The sequence below is a fragment of the Chelonia mydas genome, chromosome 27, assembly GCF_015237465.2.
Source record: "Chelonia mydas isolate rCheMyd1 chromosome 27, rCheMyd1.pri.v2, whole genome shotgun sequence".
Taxonomy (NCBI): Eukaryota; Metazoa; Chordata; order Testudines; family Cheloniidae; genus Chelonia; species Chelonia mydas.
The window spans coordinates 15,598,278-15,617,842 of record NC_057860.1 but is presented as its reverse complement, the minus strand read 5'-3'; the positions used below and the strand labels follow the sequence as shown (position 1 = coordinate 15,617,842).

General features: G+C 43.3%; 1 protein-coding gene across 5 annotated transcripts in view; it reads right to left on the bottom strand.

The window, feature by feature from the left end:
- The window catches only part of NBR1 (NBR1 autophagy cargo receptor), a 29,152-nt gene that overhangs the window by 5,031 nt on the left and 4,556 nt on the right, over nucleotides 1-19,565 (bottom strand). For 4 of the 5 annotated variants that reach the window (XM_043536967.1, XM_037886740.2, XM_037886738.1 and 1 more), the window contains exons 3-20: nucleotides 18,673-18,735; nucleotides 17,252-17,270; nucleotides 16,442-16,464; nucleotides 15,409-15,627; nucleotides 13,045-13,119; nucleotides 11,408-11,625; nucleotides 10,302-10,466; nucleotides 9,480-9,686; nucleotides 8,087-8,246; nucleotides 7,265-7,552; nucleotides 6,621-6,773; nucleotides 6,009-6,084; nucleotides 5,347-5,457; nucleotides 4,265-4,426; nucleotides 4,003-4,137; nucleotides 1,716-2,079; nucleotides 1,348-1,442; nucleotides 498-579 (exon numbers count right to left, since the gene is read on the bottom strand). In XM_043536967.1, coding sequence (XP_043392902.1) covers nucleotides 498-579; nucleotides 1,348-1,442; nucleotides 1,716-2,079; nucleotides 4,003-4,137; nucleotides 4,265-4,426; nucleotides 5,347-5,457; nucleotides 6,009-6,084; nucleotides 6,621-6,773; nucleotides 7,265-7,552; nucleotides 8,087-8,246; nucleotides 9,480-9,686; nucleotides 10,302-10,466; nucleotides 11,408-11,625; nucleotides 13,045-13,119; nucleotides 15,409-15,627; nucleotides 16,442-16,464; nucleotides 17,252-17,270; nucleotides 18,673-18,735 — 2,615 coding nt within the window. The remainder of the gene's footprint in view (nucleotides 1-497; nucleotides 580-1,347; nucleotides 1,443-1,715; nucleotides 2,080-4,002; nucleotides 4,138-4,264; nucleotides 4,427-5,346; nucleotides 5,458-6,008; nucleotides 6,085-6,620; nucleotides 6,774-7,264; nucleotides 7,553-8,086; nucleotides 8,247-9,479; nucleotides 9,687-10,301; nucleotides 10,467-11,407; nucleotides 11,626-13,044; nucleotides 13,120-15,408; nucleotides 15,628-16,441; nucleotides 16,465-17,251; nucleotides 17,271-18,672; nucleotides 18,736-19,565) is intronic. The other variant, XM_037886742.1, reaches the window with a different exon arrangement.

The following is a 19,565-nucleotide window of genomic DNA, read 5'->3' as shown; positions in this document are numbered from 1 at the left end:
CCATTTCTGGTCTCTATTGGTCCCATCTACTTAACCAGATATTCTGCCTGGTCTCTTGACCATTTTCTTTTTAGATTACTAGCTGTACATCCAACTCCCAACATCTTTATAAGTTGGTTGCATTCTCACTGTGTCTTTAGTTTAAATTTTTCCCAAGACCCAAGAACCTGAAAGACCTGGAGGCAACAAACCAGATTTTCAGAAGGACTAAGCTAGAACAGAAGCAAGCAAGTCAAGGGCAAGACTTTCAAAGTGGTCATCAACTTTGGCCCCTTCATTTAGGGGCATAAATCAGAGCAGAGCTCTTTTAAAGATTTGGCCCCATTGAATTTGGCATTAATTTCTGAAATCTTGAATTGAATGTTGCTAAGACAGGCTCCCCACCATCTCCACAGCCTACAAAGAGAACCTATGCCCTTAACTGCTTTTCTCAGTTTAAAGAGATGCGAGGCCAAGATGCACCAATTCTGAAGTGATAAATGATTGGTTTCAATTACCTTGTATATTCTGGGCACTTCAATTTATTATTATTTACAATTCCTGAAGGTCCTGGTCCAGGAAAGTCTTCATATCTGGGCTCTAGAAGTAAATCAAAACAAGTGAGCAAGTGCAGTAAACAAGCATATTAGACAGCTGAGGTTTGCGCATGTGAACTGAAGTGAGTAGTGAGGTTCCTACAGTCCACAAGAAACTAAGTTTAACACAGATATCACAAGCTTGTAGGCCAACAGTTCACCATACTCTAAGCTGGGTGCTGCTGCAGCTATCCAGTGTTTGGGGATTATGGGATAAGAAGAGAGGGAAAGTACAGGGGTACTTATCTTTCACCCTCACTGCCCTTTTTCCCCTGCACCCCCTGCATTCAGAAAACACCACTGAGACAGATTGATTTCCACAGGGCCTTTTGTGGCAAGCCTAGGAGTCCCACCTCTGCCACATCTGCCTCTGAAGATCTGTCTTTGCCAGGAAATGTGGTCAGGATTAGCTAGCACATCTCCAAATCTCTCTTCAGGCACATTTCTACCCAAACGAGAAGTTAACCATTACTGGTGGGATAAATCAAAAAGCAGAAAGGGATCATTTGTGTATAAAAGAATCATTCTGACTGTATACTGGAATACTTTACCCCCAAAGAATTTATAGCATAAAAGACAAACATACAAAGAGTGTTGGGAGAAACTGCATCTTCCTTTGCCTCTATGGCAACTAGCAGATTTTAGACACTACTTTAATAGAAATAATATGCTGCAGAACCCAATAAACATGTGACAATTAACTACCTGGACTACTAACAGTGTATGGTACTAAGCAGCCACCCATGGAATTTATAATATATGCTGCAGGTACCTTCTCTTATTTGATCAGGAACAGCTGAAGGTATTTCCTCTGTAAATGGCAAATTTGGTTTTTGGAGACTATGACTCTGAAGAGAAGAGGGATTCCTGCAAAAAAAGTTATATATAAAAACACGTACAAAGATACAGAAGCAAAAACCACAAACCCTCAGTTCTGGAGTCAGTACAGGTTGCACAGAAGATTCTTCCTTAAACAGTACAGCAGGATCTGAGACAGTCATACTTGCATATACTTTTCAAACAGCACAAATGTAACTTTTTTAGTTTGCACACAGGGCTCAGGCTCAGTGCCCCACAGACATAGAAATTCCATCTTTAGCATTTTTGTTCTTGTCACAGAAGCACCCACACCCTCCATACCTTTGCAGTTGGGGTAGGGTGCCGACGATCTCTGGGGTTAATGGTACTGCATCCAACGTCTGTGAAGTTGTTAAGATATCGTTGATATTATGGACCTGAGGCTGGCTCTCTCCTTCTGGAATCACCATCTCCATTTCAGCGTCTATTGCTCTTTCCAAACTGGGCTGAGAGAGGGCAGAGCTATACATAGACTCTCCCAGTGGACGGCTAGTATCGAAGCACTCAGGGAGGATAATGATATAATCCTCTGAAGAAGCAGAGGACACTTGGCTTTGAACTTCATCTTTAACATCCTCCTCCTCTTCATACGCTGCGTCGCTAGGCTCCCCACTGAGATTTGCTCCGTCAGACCCTGCAAATTTCTCTAACAGAAGAAAAAGAATGGTGTACTAGAATTTTGCCATTAAGACCAGCTTGGCAACAAAGGCACCACTTGCCTACAAACACAAGACAACAAGCTCAGAAACAACTGCTGGACCTTTGGTGCCAAGGCTGGCCAGGTTTTTTTCCCTGTGCGCATGTGGTGATGGCGTGGGCTTTTGATTGGCTAGGAAGCAGACCTTGTCTAAATGGCCTTTGGCATGAGATTAGTGGGGTTGCACTTTGTCTTTGCTACTGCCTGGCATTCCAACTGTATATCAGGTTGTTTATCCAGTGCTCACACAAGGGCAGAGGGGTGAGGAACTGCACTATGCCTGGGTACCTTAAGTTAGAAAGGCACTGCGACACTGCATCCCATATTCTTCATAGTGATATTATAATAGGATTATGGCATAATTATGGTGCATTTTGTACAAGATGGGCCATGTGAGGGGTCTTGCTTAATATGGATTATCCTATTTGTATGCATGTTTCATTTTTGTACCTAAAGCTATGAATATTGACTATGTATCTGTATTTCAAGTGTGCTTACTCTGGGTGACGCCCACAACTAGACTTTCAGGTATAACAATGAAGAAGCCAGACAGTGCTGATGGCCCATCAGCAAAGACAATGGACCCTGAAAGAACTTAACCTTCCTGTAAACGTTCCAGACAATCTATAAGTAATGGCTCCTATGACTCAGCAACGTAAGCAAGGCCATGTGACCAAGCCACATGACTCTGGACTTCCATGCTGGGATGTTTGTATTTTTCCACAAACTGGTCTAGGAACCAAGTTTAAAACAAAGGGTTCCTACCATATGCTAAAGCAATATAAAGCAGAGTGACATCATCTCTTGTTCTTTACTTCCCACACAAGAGGACACCTGGAAACACCTGAGGAACAAAGATTGAACTGGGGGGGAAGTACTGGACCCAGGCTAAAGGGATTTCTAGCCTGTGTATGAAAAACTTGGGGATTCCAAGCTGTAAAGCAAGTGCAGCTTGTGCTTTAAGAATCTGCAAGCCTGCTTATACCATCACTCAGGCTGAGAAACTACTAAAACATATCCAATCTATCTAGTACGTTAAGCTTAGTTTGTGTTTTTGTTTATTTATTAGGTAATCTGCTTTGATCTGTTTGCTATCACTTATAATTTATCTTTTGTAGTTAACACATTTATTTTTGCTTTATCTAAACCAGTAAGTTTGAATGAAGTGCTTGGAAATCTTAGCTCAAGGGGCAAAGGCTGTTGAGGAAATCGCTGTGTTTTGTTGACAGCAGAGCTCTCTCCTGTCGACATAATAAAACCAGCTCAATGAGCAGTGATAGGTATGTTGGTGGGAGAGCATCTCCTGCTGACATAGTGCTGTACAAACAAGTGCTTCTGTCAGTGTAACTTATGTTGCTCAGGGGGATGTTTTTTTCACACCCCGGGAGTGAGAAGTTTTTCCAACATAAATGCTAGTGTAGATATGGCCTAACATGGACACAGGCTGAAAACCAGGCCCTTCACCTAGTGTTGTAACAGACACCTACCCAGCTAGAATTCCCCTTTCAAGTTTTCATTAGCCCCCTGTAGTTTAAATTCCATTTTGCAGGAGAAAACTGTTTCAACTGCTGCTCGGTTAGAGTACAGACACCGATCTTCTAACGCAACAATGATTCCCTGCCACAGACTTCTTATTGTACTTCAGAGTTTATCACAATTCTTAACATGGGATCTATTACAGCCTTAGAGTCATTAGAGTCAGGCATTCAAACACACATTTGACCTCACCGGTTGGTTTTTTTTTTTTTTTTTTAAAAAGGCAGTTCTAAATCAAAGCGGGAATTATTTTAAGAGAAGTCCTATCCTGTGTTAAGAAGGTCAGATTAGATGATTACAGCGGTCCATTCCGGCCTCAGAATCCATTTCACTTACCAAACCTATTTTCCTCTGTCTGTTGGCTCTTTGACCCCATTTCCTTGGGTTTGGAAGTGGAATTACTTTTTGTCCTAATAGCTTCTTCACTTTTTACACTGTAACTGAAGGTGTCTTGTAGTGTTTGCAGAGAGCCTAACAGAAGAAACAGGAAGAACAGTTAAAATGCTGTACCCACCTTCAGGATGAGGCAATTTATTACCAAGTTTCAGCTGCACAAAATTAAATAAAGCCACAGAACTCAGCTGAGGGGAGCACTCACTCTGCAGCGACTTCTTCCTTTGAGGGGGTTTGTGGTCAGGTGCAGCATCCAGGGTGAGTGAGCGTATGACTGTTTCACATACAAACTGAGTCCCACTCATGTCTTCTTCCCCTTCTTCCAAGTTCACTGGATGTTCAGCCTTCATTTTCACCATGTGAGCATCTACAGGACAGCAGGCTTCAATTAGCACTTTGCAAGTGAAGTACCCCAGCTTATTTTAGTACAGCTAGAGGAATGTATCACGTGGACTATGTGAAAGGCAGCCTGACCAGGCCAGAGGCTAGCATAAGTAAACCTCTAGGTTTTCAAATGTTATTACTTCTTTGAAACAGATGCATTTCAGAGTTCACTTCCTTTAAAGTTAAATATAAGTGAGTAGAATCTTTAGAAACGCATGGACCACAGAGACTGCAGTTTTCTGAGCATAACTCAAAGCACAACTGCAAGGGGGAGAGGTTCTGAGTTCTGGAGATTTTCCAACTGCTGTTTCTCAGTGGATCTAAAATCCACGTGAATCCTGCAATCGGAGTGGATCAGCCAATGGTAGATTATGAGCCAGGCATTCTCATTTGCTCCTCCACAGAAAGGGTTAAAGGGAGCAAACATTTAAGACGCTAAAGTAGTTTGGACTGAGGGCTTGTCTACACTACCACGCAGGGTCAATTTAAGATACCTCAACTTCAGCTATGTGAATAGCGTAGCTGAAGTTGACGTACTTAGATCTACTTACTGTGGTGTCTTCACTGCGGTAAGTCGACAGCTGATGCTCTCCCGTCAAATCCGCTTGCGCTCCTCATTCTGGTGGAGTACTGGAGTTGACGGAGAGTGCTCAGCAGTCGATAGACACGATAAATTGGGTGGGTTGTGTAGACAAGCCCTTAGACTCAATGAGCAGAAATGCAGCGTAAGAATGCACCATTTTCGCTGCATTTCAGGCCACAGCGGCAATTTAAGGCAACAAAAAGGTTGCAACAAATTTGGTGGTGGCAGCAGGTAGGTGGTTCCCACTTACAGACCTTAAACTGCTAGCAATCTAGAGAAAGCAGGAAATGTTCCTGGGGACTCCAAGGGTGACCACTTACCAGGTACTGGTTTAAATCCACTCCCCTCATTTTCCTCCTCTATCTGACCCAAGCCAGGCTTCTCTATCAGAGGGCTATCATGTGGCAGAGGAGACATGCATGGAGTCATGTCTGGAAAATAAAAGGCAAAAAAGGTTTATTTGCATTACAGGTAACTGTAATATGCATTACTGCTAAACAAAAGGCAACCTTTCAAGCAATTAGCCATTTTTAGGTTTAGCACCCCCCTCAGGTTACTTGCTCCAAGGTTGATGGAGACTGTGGGCATCTGAACAAGCACCTCAAACAGGCTGATCTATGATGCTCCACTGACCCTGGCTGGTTGGGTGGACAGAAGAGCAGCCTCCCTTGAGGTCCATCACCTTGTTCATGGTGATGTGAGTGAGAAAGGGAGTCAAGAATGAAAGCACAAGGGACCCTCAAGATTCCGCTGAGCCAGAGCAAGGGGAATTCTGAGCGAAGTGCAGAGAAGAGCTCATTACTCTACCTCTGCCTCAAGTGGCAAAGTCTCACATGCAGAGTGCCAAATCGCTTCTCCAGCATCTCAGTCCATGGAGACCCAAAGGAAGAATCGGCTGTATGCGTGACCACAGTCATACTCCTCTATTCTATGTCTCCTGGAATAGGAGATGCTGTGCACCAGAATTTAAGAAGTTCCTTACCAACAGGAGTGTTGTGTGGCACTCGCTCCAGTTCCTGCACAATGTTAATGTCCAGCAGCTCGAAGGACAGCAAATCCTATGGGAGAAAACCCCAGATCATTTCCATTAGTGTGCCCTGCACTGCACCCCCACACAGAACCTACCAGCACCACATTTATTATAAATAAATCTATTCCACTTCTCCAGTGGCCTCAGAATTTCAGGCAGACTGCAGCTCTCTAGTAGAACTCCTATGTCCAATGCAGAAGAATAGTTGTGTTTTTAAAATCAGCGAATTACCAGAAAGAGGGAGGCTATACAGTGGGAGCAAAGCACATACAAATGCCCTTTATTAGAGGCAAAGGAGGTGCTCATATAACTCAGTGTGGAATAGGTTCTGCTGGGATAACAAGATAGGTGGCATTCCTATTGTAGTGGCAACAAGTTCCCACTACTGGTTGCTCCAGGGAAATAGTAGTTTTACTGAATCAGCAAAGCTTTGGCCTGTATTTTCTTGAACCCAAAACAGCTGACAGTTCAAGACAGAGGCAACTAACCCCTGTGAATCTCTATGCACTTTACTAAAACCAGGGCACAAAAATCTTTTCTTCTGCTTTTAATTTAGTATTTTACCTGCGCAGTAAGGAGATCAACTGATGGGATGTAAAACTCCCTCTCACTGGGGATATTTTTAATCTTCAGAGGGATGGCTGGCACTGGCAAGTCTGTCTGCTCCATCCCCTCACCAGCCTGCTGGCCTTCTACTTCTGATTTTGAAGAAACTGCCTGCAGAAAACCAAGGGCGGGGAGGAGAGACATCCCAGAGGCACCTTAGATTAACACCCTCTGATGTTGCAGGAGGCTCAAAAATATAGTTATATAAAATATGAAGCCAGAATATTATGTAGAATGACCGTATGAATATGAAAAAAGCCTCATTCCACCTACTTTGGAGCCTTACGGACAGGTGCAAATCTCATAAGAGTGGGATCTTGCAAGGTTTCAGTTACAACAAAAGCCCCCCCCCCAAAAAGCAGCTGCAATACACCGCAACAAGTAATTCCAGGTTCGGCAAAGCAACAGGTAATATGTTAGCAACTACTACAGCAACAAAGTTAGGCCACCTTTTTTAAACAATGGGAAACACCTGAAACAATCCCCAACACTAGATCAACACTGCGGGAGGACGGAAGCAACTACACCATTACACCAAATAGAGACAGACACTATTCTCTGTTCCATAGGTAGATCCCATCATATCAGTTTGGGATACTTGCCTCATTTCTATATGAAGCGTTATCCTTTAGACTGGAACTAGAGGTCTTCTGATTTCTCTCCAGACAGGCAGTGACTGGGGAGGGATCCACAACAATGCTGCACCAAACTCTGGGCCCAAACTGCTCTCCCTTGTGTGACAGCCGCCAATGAGAAGCGTAGGTCCCTTCTAGAGGAGGAGCAATAAACTCGACAGAGACAATCCCCACTTGCCCTGCTGGCAGGGATGGCACCAACACGTCCTTTTTTTCAGAAGACCCCAGGGTCAGATTTCCCCACATGAATTTCAGCTGAAGGATAAAAAAAACAAAACCAGCTAGTTTATTGGCAGCCTAACCTCCCCCACACTCACCAGCTCTGCTCGTTCAGCGGAGGACCCTTCTAATGAACCCTTCAGACTTTCTAAGTCAGTCACAGTCCGGCAAAGGTTGATAAAATATTGATGTTTCAGTTTTAATTTTGGTCTAGACTAATGAAAGGAAAAGGCTGTGGTCAGATGCTTGTATGTGTGATAGAAGCAAAAGCTGACGACAGAACCACCATGCTGTGGGACCCCCCCCTTGACAACTCACTAATTCAATGTAGTTTCCCAAAGTTATGGCTGTCATTAACCCCTTTTCTTCAGTCCTCTGCCATCTATTCTGAGGAGTGCAAGAAGTGTACTCTTCTATGAGCAGACTAGCCAGAACCTGAGGCAGGTGTTGCTTTGGCTGCAGTCAAAACCAAAATCCCCGTCCATAGCCAACACATACAAACATTACCTCTTGCAACTTACTCAAGTGATTTACAAGTGTAAACACAGCAATAGCAAAAGAGGGGGGCACCTTGGTGTCTGAGTTCCACTCCACGTTGCCAGTGTTCTTCATTCGCCAGTGCTTGATAAACTTTGTCCCTGGTTGTATATGAGTCCCGTCAGGCAAATTCTCATCCACGAACACTGCGCTCAGTGTAGGGACAACTGTTGAGCAGGGCAGGATAGGACTCCTGAGTACAGAGCAAAGCACAGAAGCCACTCTGAAATTGATTGAATCAACCAGACTGACCTATTTCAGCTGTCATCCTTCTCTTCAGCCTGTGGAAGGCAGATCCAAAGCCCTAGCATTTTAAATAAATATCTTCCACTTAAGTTCTAAAATCCCACCATTTAAGCAGTTCGTCTTCCTTTGCTTATAGGGGTCAAAATAAAACATTTTTCTGAAAATTCCCCCTAGTATAAAGATTAATATAAATGAAATAATTTGTTCCGAGCTGGTTTACTTTTATTTGACAGTTCTTTGGCCTAGAATCAGCAAAGCATTTAAAATGCATACTGAAATGCTCTGTTGAATCAGAACACTAGTATCTGGTCAGCCTCATCATTTCCCCTGTAAGGATTCTCTGCAATAGATGGGTTTAAATGTTCCCCCCGACCAACCCAAAAAAACTTGACAGAAGGCTTAGGGACATGTCAATTTAAACACAGGTCCTGCATTACATTTCAAATTAGTGTCCTTTAAAAGAAGTGGAAATATTTCCTATTTAGCAAATAGGTAACAACTGGATCTATTAAACTCTCCATGAGTATAAAGTAGCTCCAACTAATGTTAATTGGATTCAGACATATGTAAAGGGAAAAAATACACCCCAATGATTTTAAAGGAATGAGAAACCAGAGATATTACATGTTTTAAATCTGTACATGCATAAAGTAGAATGATGGAAAAACTCAAGCAGACTTCTCCACATGGAAGACCCCCATCTAATGAGACAACAGGGTGCTATAGCCTCCACTCTTACCTCAGCATGGTCTTGTGCAAAAACTGTGCACATGGAGTACAGACTAGATTCCAAAAGGAAGACCATAAAAAAAATGCAGTCTGTTCAAATGAGGCACCAAGTCAACCTCAATTTATGTTGCCCTCCCTCCTGGTCACACCACCTCAAATTTACACCCCTCACGCTCTCCCAACGCACACAAGATGCCCATCTTGTGCTCCATATACACCTGTTTTCAGATTTTTGGCAAGGGATAGGATTTTAACAAACAGCATCAAACTTTGCAGTCCTCACTAGGGCAAAGCTCTCATGGAATCTCTCTGCCATCAGTGAGAGTCTCCAGGATTTAGCCTCTCATTATTTCATAAAATTCTACACGACATTTTAACCTCGTCGCATCACAGGATCAAGAAATAACACAGCTATGCACGAAGTGCTGCTCTGGCTCCCAGCATTCCTTACACGATGGCACTGGGCTGCAGGCTCTCTGGTTTGATAGTGGGTGAGCCGGTGATCTCCAGCGCATGGACAGAGTTCCATAGGTGAATCTTCCTGTGCAGCTTGAGCTGCTTTTTGAGCTCTCGGACTTCAGCCTTGCGCTGTTTCTTCTCCGCTCGTAATCTTTGCTTTTCTGCCTTCAAAAATCTTTTGTCCATCTGTTTCTGGAGCCTGCGAATAAAGACATTCAGCTCTGTACAACATACACTTAGCAACCGAACTGGAGTTCAGCTTCCATCAACAACACAAATTCTAGTTCTGCCAGGAATGTTTCATGGAACACTAAATGAAAAACCTCAGGCTTCTACAAGCAATATCCCAGTGACATCTTCTGAAGGGCACATTTCCCAAAGAATGGAAATCTGCAACAAATCCTGAAGAATAGCTCGTGAAGATATTCAATGTGGCCCTGATGGAAGAGCTAACTCATGGAAGTCAAATTAACATATGTGGTATCACAGGGACGTACTGAACTTGTTAGGTGCTGTAGAACCCAGCTATGAGACAAGAAAGAAGGAAAAAAAACCTCTGCATAACTATCTCTTCCACCTTCTTGCTGAAGAGTCTAGGACAGTCTTGGATTTAATGTGGCACAGACATATGCTACTCTGCTTAGTCATCTACTCCATATTCTGGAAATGATGCATATGCCAGTTTCCACTTCTTGCTTTCTTCTATATCTGGAGTCATAAAAACCTAAATAAAACTGCAAATATAGGCATTTTCAAACTGCCTCCTGCAGACCAGAAGAACATTGCCACGTAACTGAGGCAGCTACGCATTTACCTAACTTGCTCCAGAGTAGCAGGGAGACGAGGGGAGAACTGCCCAACGCTGTAGGTCTCAGACACACATAGAACAGGTCTCCGCAACTTCAACAAGACATGATTAGGATCATGTGCATACGTCCCTGCCTCACACGATTCACAGATACTGTAGGCTGGGCACACACTGCAAAGGAAGTAAAGGCAAGCAGGTGACTTAAAGGTAAATAAAGTGTGTGTGTGTGTGTGTGTGTGCGCGCGCGCGCATCATTTGTGCAGTCACCTCTATTGGGAACATTCTTTCCAAGCCAACCCCATCCAAGACATTGAGTCATTTCCTCTTTAGTGTCACATCTTAAAACATGCCTTACTCAACTTATGAGTGACTGACTGCAGATTGTTTTGTGACAGAGGGTAAGAAAGACTAAGCAAAATTCTCTGTAAAATATATTCCGTACAGTGGATGATACAGTGTAGGGGACAGGACACCAGAGCTCTTAGCAGCCTCCCAGGGCTGTAAAGCAGATGTATTGATGAAATGAAATCAGTGGAAGGATCTCAATCTGTATGCTCTGAGTGACAGAGGAAATATACATCAGATTGAACTATGTCAATTGCTACAGTTGTTATTTAGGCCATAAAAGAACCAAGTATTTATTTGTACAGGAACTCAAAGGGCAGCTGCCCCTTTTTATGGGATGTGTGTTATCACACAGCACTTAGATACCCATCAGTATGATCCTTATAAACGTATTTGTAATGCAGGGTTCAGGGCTTGGAATTCTCATGTGGCGATGGAAAAGAAGAGGAGAAAAAAAAACGTGCACCAGCCTAGTAACCAATCACGGCCCGCAAGAGAACGATGTACGAAAGACCTCGTGATCGCTGATCTAGGCCCGTATGCCACTGGGAAAGTTGCCAGATCACCAAAAGCACATGTCCTGGAACAGTTGCTGATTATGCAAGACATGCAGCAATGGACACAGGGCATCTGAGACCAGGATCACACCTTGTGGATTCAAACTTTTGAGGTTTTTCCAAGTTCCAACAATTTCTCATCCTATAAAGCACAGGCATGCTACACGGATGTGTCACTCTTCTAAACAACCAGATGCCATCGGACTATACCTGCACTGGTAGCGGATCCCCACAATCCGGGTGTGGCAGTTGCTGCAGGAGATTAGCCAGTCACACTGGCTGCCTTGTGTCGACTGGGTCTCTGGAGCAGGATGTGCTGTTACGGTGGAGCTGCTGGATGAGTCTGGGGGCCGACGATGAAGGATGAGCGTCTCACGTAGTTTTTGCTCAAGTTTCTCAACAGTTTCTTTAACTACTTGTTCCCTAAACTGAGGAAAAGAAGGTGGTCACCAATGGCACCTGCCTGGACAACTTTAGGTTTTGGTCCACATAGTCCCAATATCCCCAATTTTTAAGACAAAGTTCATTGTTAATTCCTCTTCCTCTCTTGGAATCTTCCAGGCTGAAATCAGTGGAGTATCATCCTCAGAGAGCCAGTTGGCATTTTACAAAATACCAAACCACTTATTTTAACGAATCAAGTTTATAGCAGAAAAGCAAACAGAAGATTCTAAATATTGACTCTATGGCACAGCTTCCGAGGCAGGTCAGGTAACTCTGGGAGTTAGGTAAGTCTAGAATTTTCCCTTAAACTCAGGGTTTGCATGGATCTTCCCAGACAGCAAGCAGGTCTTCAGCCTTCATTTTTAGAAGATCCCTAAAAGTCTGAATCTTTACTTATCAGATCCTACTTTGAACATCACTAGCTAGCTCCTCATAAATAAGGGGCTGCTTAGTTTGTGGTGCTATTATTACAGGGATCATTAAGACTTGGATTAGTTCAGGAAGGTAGTAGCTGATTATTCCTGGCTAGTTATCTCTCCTGTGAGCTTGTGTATTAAGGAGCTGATCGATAACATTAATATCCATGTTAACAGTCTATATGTTCTACTCACTGGTCTCCTAGGAAGCGTTACCTTTAGTGGCCTAGCCTCTCTTAATTGCTCTGTTTATGTTTCAGAGTAACAGCCGTGTTAGTCTGTATTCGTAAAAAGAAAAGGAGTACTTGTGGCACCTTAGAGACTAACCAGTTTATTTGAGCATGAGCTTTCGTGAGCTGCAGCTCACTTCATCGGATGCTATGCATGCTATGCATCCGATGAAGTGAGCTGCAGCTCACGAAAGCTCATGCTCAAATAAACTGGTTAGTCTCTAAGGTGCCACAAGTACTCCTTTTCTGTTTATGTTGTGGTTCAAAGTCTTAAGAAGCCCTGAGGGATACACCTGCTGAACTGGTCAAACAGGACATTCTAAGAGCGACACCGTGTTTTATGTAAGTTCTTCAGGATAATGATTAGCATGAGATCCTAAGGGCTGTGTGGAATGCAACATGGATTCTATTGTGGCAGTCTCCCAATGGAAAGTGAGAATCCCTAAACTACTCCAACCCTTGTCAAAGCTAAGATTATTTAAAATCAGATTGGAAAACATTTGTAAATGTTCAACAAGGAACAATCCAGCTTTGACAAGGGATAGAGCAGTTGTAACTTTCAGCGTGGACCACATCTTAGACAACAGCTACACTATAGAATTGTAGTGGCTTCTTGATATTTAGAAGCCAAGTGCCATCTGCTTTAAGGAAACCAGATTAACCAGACCTATACTTGTAAGAAACAAAATCCTCCCCGCATCCCCCACAGTGTCTCACATAAAACTTTGAGAGGACAAAGATCCAAGGAAACACTTACTGATTCCAAGTAGCTAGTAAACCACTCTGGAGGCTTTTCATTGGTCCCTTCAGCTTCGTTGTGATTTACCTTTTGCTGTAGAGCCAAAAATAAATTGCAAACCTTAAATACATAATTTCCTTGTATGTATTTCCTATCAATTTGGGATTAAGCAGCAAAAACCCCAACTCCAAATACATACCTTTCCCCTCCCCCCCAGCCCCATGAACAGCCAGGAGAGTCCAGAACATATTCCCCTCCAACACCTTTCACCATAAACAGAGTTTCAGGGTATGTCTACACTATGAAATTAGGTCGAATTTATAGAAGTCGGTTTTTTAGAAATTGGTTTATATATTCAAGTGTGTCCCCCCACAGAAAATGCTCTAAGTGCATTAACTCAGCGGAGTGCTTCCACAGTACCGAGGCAAGCGTCGACTTCTGGAGTGTTGCACTGTGGGTAGCTATCCCATAGTTCCCGCAGTCTCCGCTGCCCATTGGAATTCTGGATTGAGATCCCAATGCCTGATGGGGCTAGAACATTGTCGCGGGTGGTTCTGGGTACATGTCGTCAGGCCCCCCCTTCCCTCCCTCCGTGAAAGAAAGGGCAGACAATCGTTTTGCGCCTTTTTTCCTGGGTTACCCGTGCAGAAGCCATACCACGGCAAGCATGGAGCCCACTCAGCTCACCGTCACCGTATGTCTCCTGGGTGCTGGCAGATGTGGTACTGCATTGCTACACAGCAGCAGCAACCCCTTGCCTTATGGCAGCAGACGGTACCGTAGGACTGGCAGCCGTCATCGTCATGTCCGAGGTGCTCCTGGTCGCCTCTGTGAGGTCGATCAGGAGCGCCTGGGCAGACACGGGCGCAGGGACTAAATCTGGAGTGACTTGATCAGGTCATTCTCTTTAGTCCTGCAGTCAGTCCTATTGAACCATCTTATGGTGAGCAGGCAGGCGATACGGATTGCTAGCAGCCCTCTTGCACCATCTTCTGCCGGGCAGGCAAGAGATGAGGATGGCTAGCAGTCCTATTGTACCGTCTTCTGCCAAGCAGCCATGAGATGTGGATGGCATGCAGTCCTTCTGCACCGTCTGCTGCCAGCCAAAGATGTAAAAGATAGATGGAGTGTATCAAAACAAGAAATAGACAAGATTTGTTTTGTACTCATTTGCAACCCCCCCTCCCCCGTCTAGGGGACTCATTTCTCTAGGTCACACTGCAGTCACTCACAGAGAAGGTGCAGCGAGGTAAATCTAGCCATGTATCAATCAGAGGCCAGACCAACCTGCTTGTTCCAATAAGAACAATAACTTAAGTGCACCATTTCTTATTGGAACCCTCCGTGAAGTCCTGCCTGAAATACTCCTTGATGTAAAGCCACCCCCTTTGTTGATTTTAACTCCCTGTAAGCCAACCCTGTAAGCCATGTCGTCAGTCGCCCCTCCCTGTGTCAGAGCAACGGCAGACAATCGTGCATCTGAGTTGAGAGTGCTGTCAAGAGCAGTCACAATGGAGTACTCTGGGATAGCTCCCGGAGGCCAATACTGTCGAATTGTGTCCACAGTACCCCAAATTCGACCCGGCAAGGCCGATTTAAGCGCTAATCCACTTGTCAGGGGTGGAGTAAGGAAATCGATTTTAAGAGCCCTTTAAGTCGAAATAAAGGGCTTCATCATGTGGAAGGGTGCAGGTTTACATCGATTTAACGCTGCTAAATTCGACCTAAAGTCCTAGTGTAGACCAGGGCTCAGTCTCCTAGAAGACCACTGGAAGCATTGTAAGCAAGCCACTGTCTGCATACACTAAAAGTTTACTGGCAAAGAGTCCTGTGGCACCTTATAGACTATCAGACGTATTGGAGCATAAGCTTTCGTGGGTGAATACCCATGCTCCAATACGTCGGTTAGTCTATAAGGTGCCACAGGACTCTTCGGCGCTTTTACAGATCCAGACTAACACGGCTACCCCTCTGATAAAAGTTTACTGAAAGCTTCCTCCATTATTAGCATTAGCTGCAAAATTACACACTGAAAGCTAGAGAAAATTACTTGAGAGCTGCTAGTTTGTAGCTGAGAATTACAGAGGGAATCAAGGCTTTAGGAATCTAACAATCGCACCTCTTCTAATGTTTAAGACACCGTCCTCGACATTAAGGATTCCTTCATCCTGATATCGGACCAAAAAAAAAAAATTCCCCCTCAGTTACATCCAATCAACTTTACTGATTTCAGTGGGTTTGAACAGGTGTGACTGAGGGGCAAAATTTTGACTCAAGCCTCCATCTCATGTACAGGTAGATGACTACCAGTCTGCAATAATAGGCTATCAAGTGAAACATTTCAAAATCATTTGTTGTGAACAATACAGCTCTGTATCCTACCTGTGCTGTGGTTTCCCTTTCAGCCTTTAAGTCCTGCCCCAAGGCCTGAGCAAGCATGGAATAGTATGAGAGAGGTCTCTTTCCATCTTTGGGAATGGACAGTTTTTCTAACCCAGCTTTTTCACAGACTTGCGTGGAACAGGAATGCGAAGTTTCACTTGGAAGGGAGTTTACTTGATACACTTTCATTTGGAGCCGATTTCCTTGTGTAACTGCAATCTAAGTGAACAGTGCGTGATACATACACTTTCCATTCTTGCCATTTCACAAGCAACAAGCAAGTTTTCCTACAGAGACATACTACAACGGTATGACAGAAAAGCCAAAAAAAAACAAGTGACATGCCAGACTACAGTCAGCTGGTCTCTATTACCAAATAAAATCATTAGAAAGTCATAATATAAATGGAACGGAAAGCAGACAGAGCTTCTGTAGGTTTTGCTAAATCCACAACAGAGCAGTTTATCTGACCTGATAAACAGGATGACTAGGAAGAACTTTAGCCCTGGAGCAGTCAGGAGATTACTTCACAGTTCTTTTGTTCTTGAATATTTAAACATTATTTCCAGAACAGAAATTCAAAATTGAACCAAGTGATGAAAATATTTTTCTTGTGCTAGTTACACAGCAAGTGGTTTACTGTTTACAGCTGCTCTGACAAATTAACTTTAGATTCAGCAGCTGAGCTCACCACCACTGTAGTTTACATTACTCAGGAATGCAGAACTGGAGCTTGTATGTGGTAAGGCCTTTGAGAGCCTGGAAGACCATGCTTTGGAGTCTCTTTTGCATTCTCTGAATATTGTTTTGTTTTTTAGGACGGGAAACATTTGGGAAGTCAGTGTAACAATATTTTGGCCTGGAAGAATTATTCTAATAAAGTCTTCAAACTAGCATCTAAAACTAGACAACTTTACAACCAGGTTGTTCTGATTCCCCACATGCCAGATAGTGCTGGATTTTTCTCAGGCTATGTGGATTTCCATTATAGAGATTTTTGAAGATATTAGAAAACGTTACAGGGATCAGTTACCTTCAGAGCTTCTTCATATTCCTCTAAAAGAAAAAAGAAGAAATGCGTGAATACTTCCATGTCCTAGACATAACATGGGGCATTTAGCATATGCTATTTGGGTTCCTGTGTCAGGAAGTGAGCGCTCTTCCTCAGGGACACGATAGCATTTAAAGGGCCTTCTGCAATTTACAAAAGTAGCACAAAAGACGGTATATGCATCTGCAGTCTGGCAATGTAAAATTTCTCTCTTCATTTCTACCCATTTCTCATAATTGCCATACAACCAGCCAATGGATCACCAAAAAACCCTTAGAACTCCGCAAAAGACCTGAACGTCAGGACCTACCCGGGTAGAAATTCATGACATCAGCAGCCTTGATGGACCAAACAGCCCTTCATTTGTGAAGGGCTTGAGCAAGGAACATGATAAAGCCAGCAACCAGCACCCAAGCATGGATTTCCCCATCCAGGGAACTTTAGGGGGAGGAATGATCAGATGCCACTCACACAGAACAAAAGCAGGACAATTCCATGAGAGCAACAGAACTAGCCAACACACCACAGGCTTTTTAACAATTTAAAAACCATTTCTCTACATAGCTTCCAGCAAAGCTAATAAGTCAGGGAGACACCAGAAGGATGGTTAAAAGGGGAGTCTTAAGAATAGCAGTGCTATAGATTTTCAGAAGCCCAGACCCTCCCTCTTCACCACTGAGGTGCCCTGAATTGGCACTGCCTAGCAGTACCACATTTCCCCAGAAACCTAAGCAGAGCTATTACTTTACTGAAAATAATAAACCAAGTATGAAAAGCAAAGTAATAGCTTACCTTCGCTATTGATAGAGACCTGTGAAGAGAAATAATAGTGAGCAAAAGCCATCATATCATTAATATTTCCTATTATTACTCCCCATATGTTCCAACAACTACATTTGAAAATTTATTTTCAAATAAAATTCTCTTATTCAGAATTTCAGAAACACGGTCTTACTTCTGTTACCTCATTCTCAGTCTCCACCCAGGTGTTATTTCATCCAGCTGCATCTTGTTATTAACATAGATTGTATGCTCTTTGGGTCTTTCTACTAGATTTGTATACCAATCCCCAGCTGAGGCCTCGAGGCACTACTAGAACACAAACACAATCCTGTCTACTAGAAGCAAGTTGGAGAAGATTCCATCCGTGTCTTTGGGCCATTGATAGAAACAAATCACATGAGCACAGTCTGACCTATTACCTTTCAAGGTGTAATGCTCAACTGAATTAGACACAAGCCAGCCCCATCTCCTACAGTTTGCCTGATTAGTAAGTGTGCACAGAAAAGTTACTAATCCATTGCATAAAATAGATCCTATTTCATCACTACAGACTGTTGATTCTGAAGATCCTGGGTAATGAGTCATCAGTTAGCATTTTGGAATGAAGTTTAACAAGAGAGCACCTAGTCTTCATAGGTGTGCCTTAAATGATAAAGGGAGACTCCATTCCTGTAATCTTTTTCTGGAGACAACAGAATACTGATCTGTTTGCGAAAGTAAAGTACCAAAAAGGGCTTTCCTCTAAGCTTCCAGAAGTGTTTGCTTTTCTCCCAGCATACAAGAGCAGCTGTGAGCTATTCAACAGGGGCAGCATTCAGGAGCTTTCTGAGAGTTTTACTGTGATCTCTAACCATATATTGAGAGGTAGTGAGTGGGTCAGGTTATGCTATGCAGCTAGTTACCCAAAAACAATAATTACAAATAGGCAATTTACTCACTCAGAAGGGAAGCATCACTTCATAGAGATCATGGAGTTTGAATAAGACATGCAAAGAATTTGAATGCTTCACGTCATAGAAATAAGCCTAAATTTTCCATGAGAAAGGGCATGGACTAAGGAGCTACGGCTTTGCAGTGGCTGACAACACAAGTAGCTACAACCCTGTGAGTCTCCAGGAACAGGAACATCCCTCCCACATAACAGCACGGTACTACAGGTTTTCACTAGGCCATGGGAGATGGCAGCAGGACAGCAGTTTTCCATTTTTAATTTTTTTTTTAAACAGGAACATCTCATTTTACAAGAGGGGAAACCAGCAAAGTGAACCCTCCATGTGGAGCTGCAGAGTTCCAAAAGGAATTAACTCTGACCTGTCTAGCAGCTACAAACCATCAACTCACTGGCCTCACACCAATGTTTCCGGGGGGGGGGGGGGGGGGGAGATGGATTGCAGGGACGGGGACACAACCGGAATCACTAACATAAGTACCTCATCGTTATCGTCATCCATGTATTTGATCTGAATGTTGCTTAGATCAAATGAAACTTTCACCTGCAAGTAAAATTACAAAGAGTGAGACAGGAACATGGTAGTTCTCAGTTAGTTAAACTCTCTCCCCTCCCATTGTCTCTCATTTGAGATCAACTGAGTTTTATGAAATCCATTTTTCTGCAGTCAAGTTACATCCCTCTCTAGGCCTTACACAATTTAAATACCTATCATGACCAAGGGCAATACTCCCCTTTGATCCCTTCTTCCTTAGTTAATATGCACCTAACCCAAGCTTCGTTCAGCAACCTTTCCACTGAAACAGGATTTACACAAGGTTAATGGTCCTATTCTGTGTAAACACCCTGAAGTAAAGAAAGGCTGAGGCAAACTATTTTTAAGCACCTGCACTTTTACACAAAAAAGCAATCAGGAGACAGTTTACTTGTGAAGAGCCTTTATTTGACATACCTGCTTCACTTGTCCCCTTGGGTTTCCAGATACTGAAGCCATACAAGCACTCAGAGTAAAGTACCTTACTCTTGCATTACCCACTACCTGATACTCTGCTCTGAGGGACCACACAGAATCTCTAATTTCAAGTGTTTCAGATTCAAGAAAATGGTTCCATGCAGCCATTCTGTATTTTGCATTAGCAGAAGACCCTGAATGGCTCCAAATGAGCCATAAACACAGGCAGATGTTTCTTATTGCGATAAGTCTATGGAGTCCATGTATGTTTCCAAAATTATGAAATTTAAATAAGTAAACAATCCTTTTCTTTCCCGTAGCAGATTCAAATCTCTCTACTTGACAAGAGGAATAATTACATATGGGCCAGTTTTCTGCAATTCTGAACCTAGTAGAGACAACTAGTGGGGACGGAAGACAAG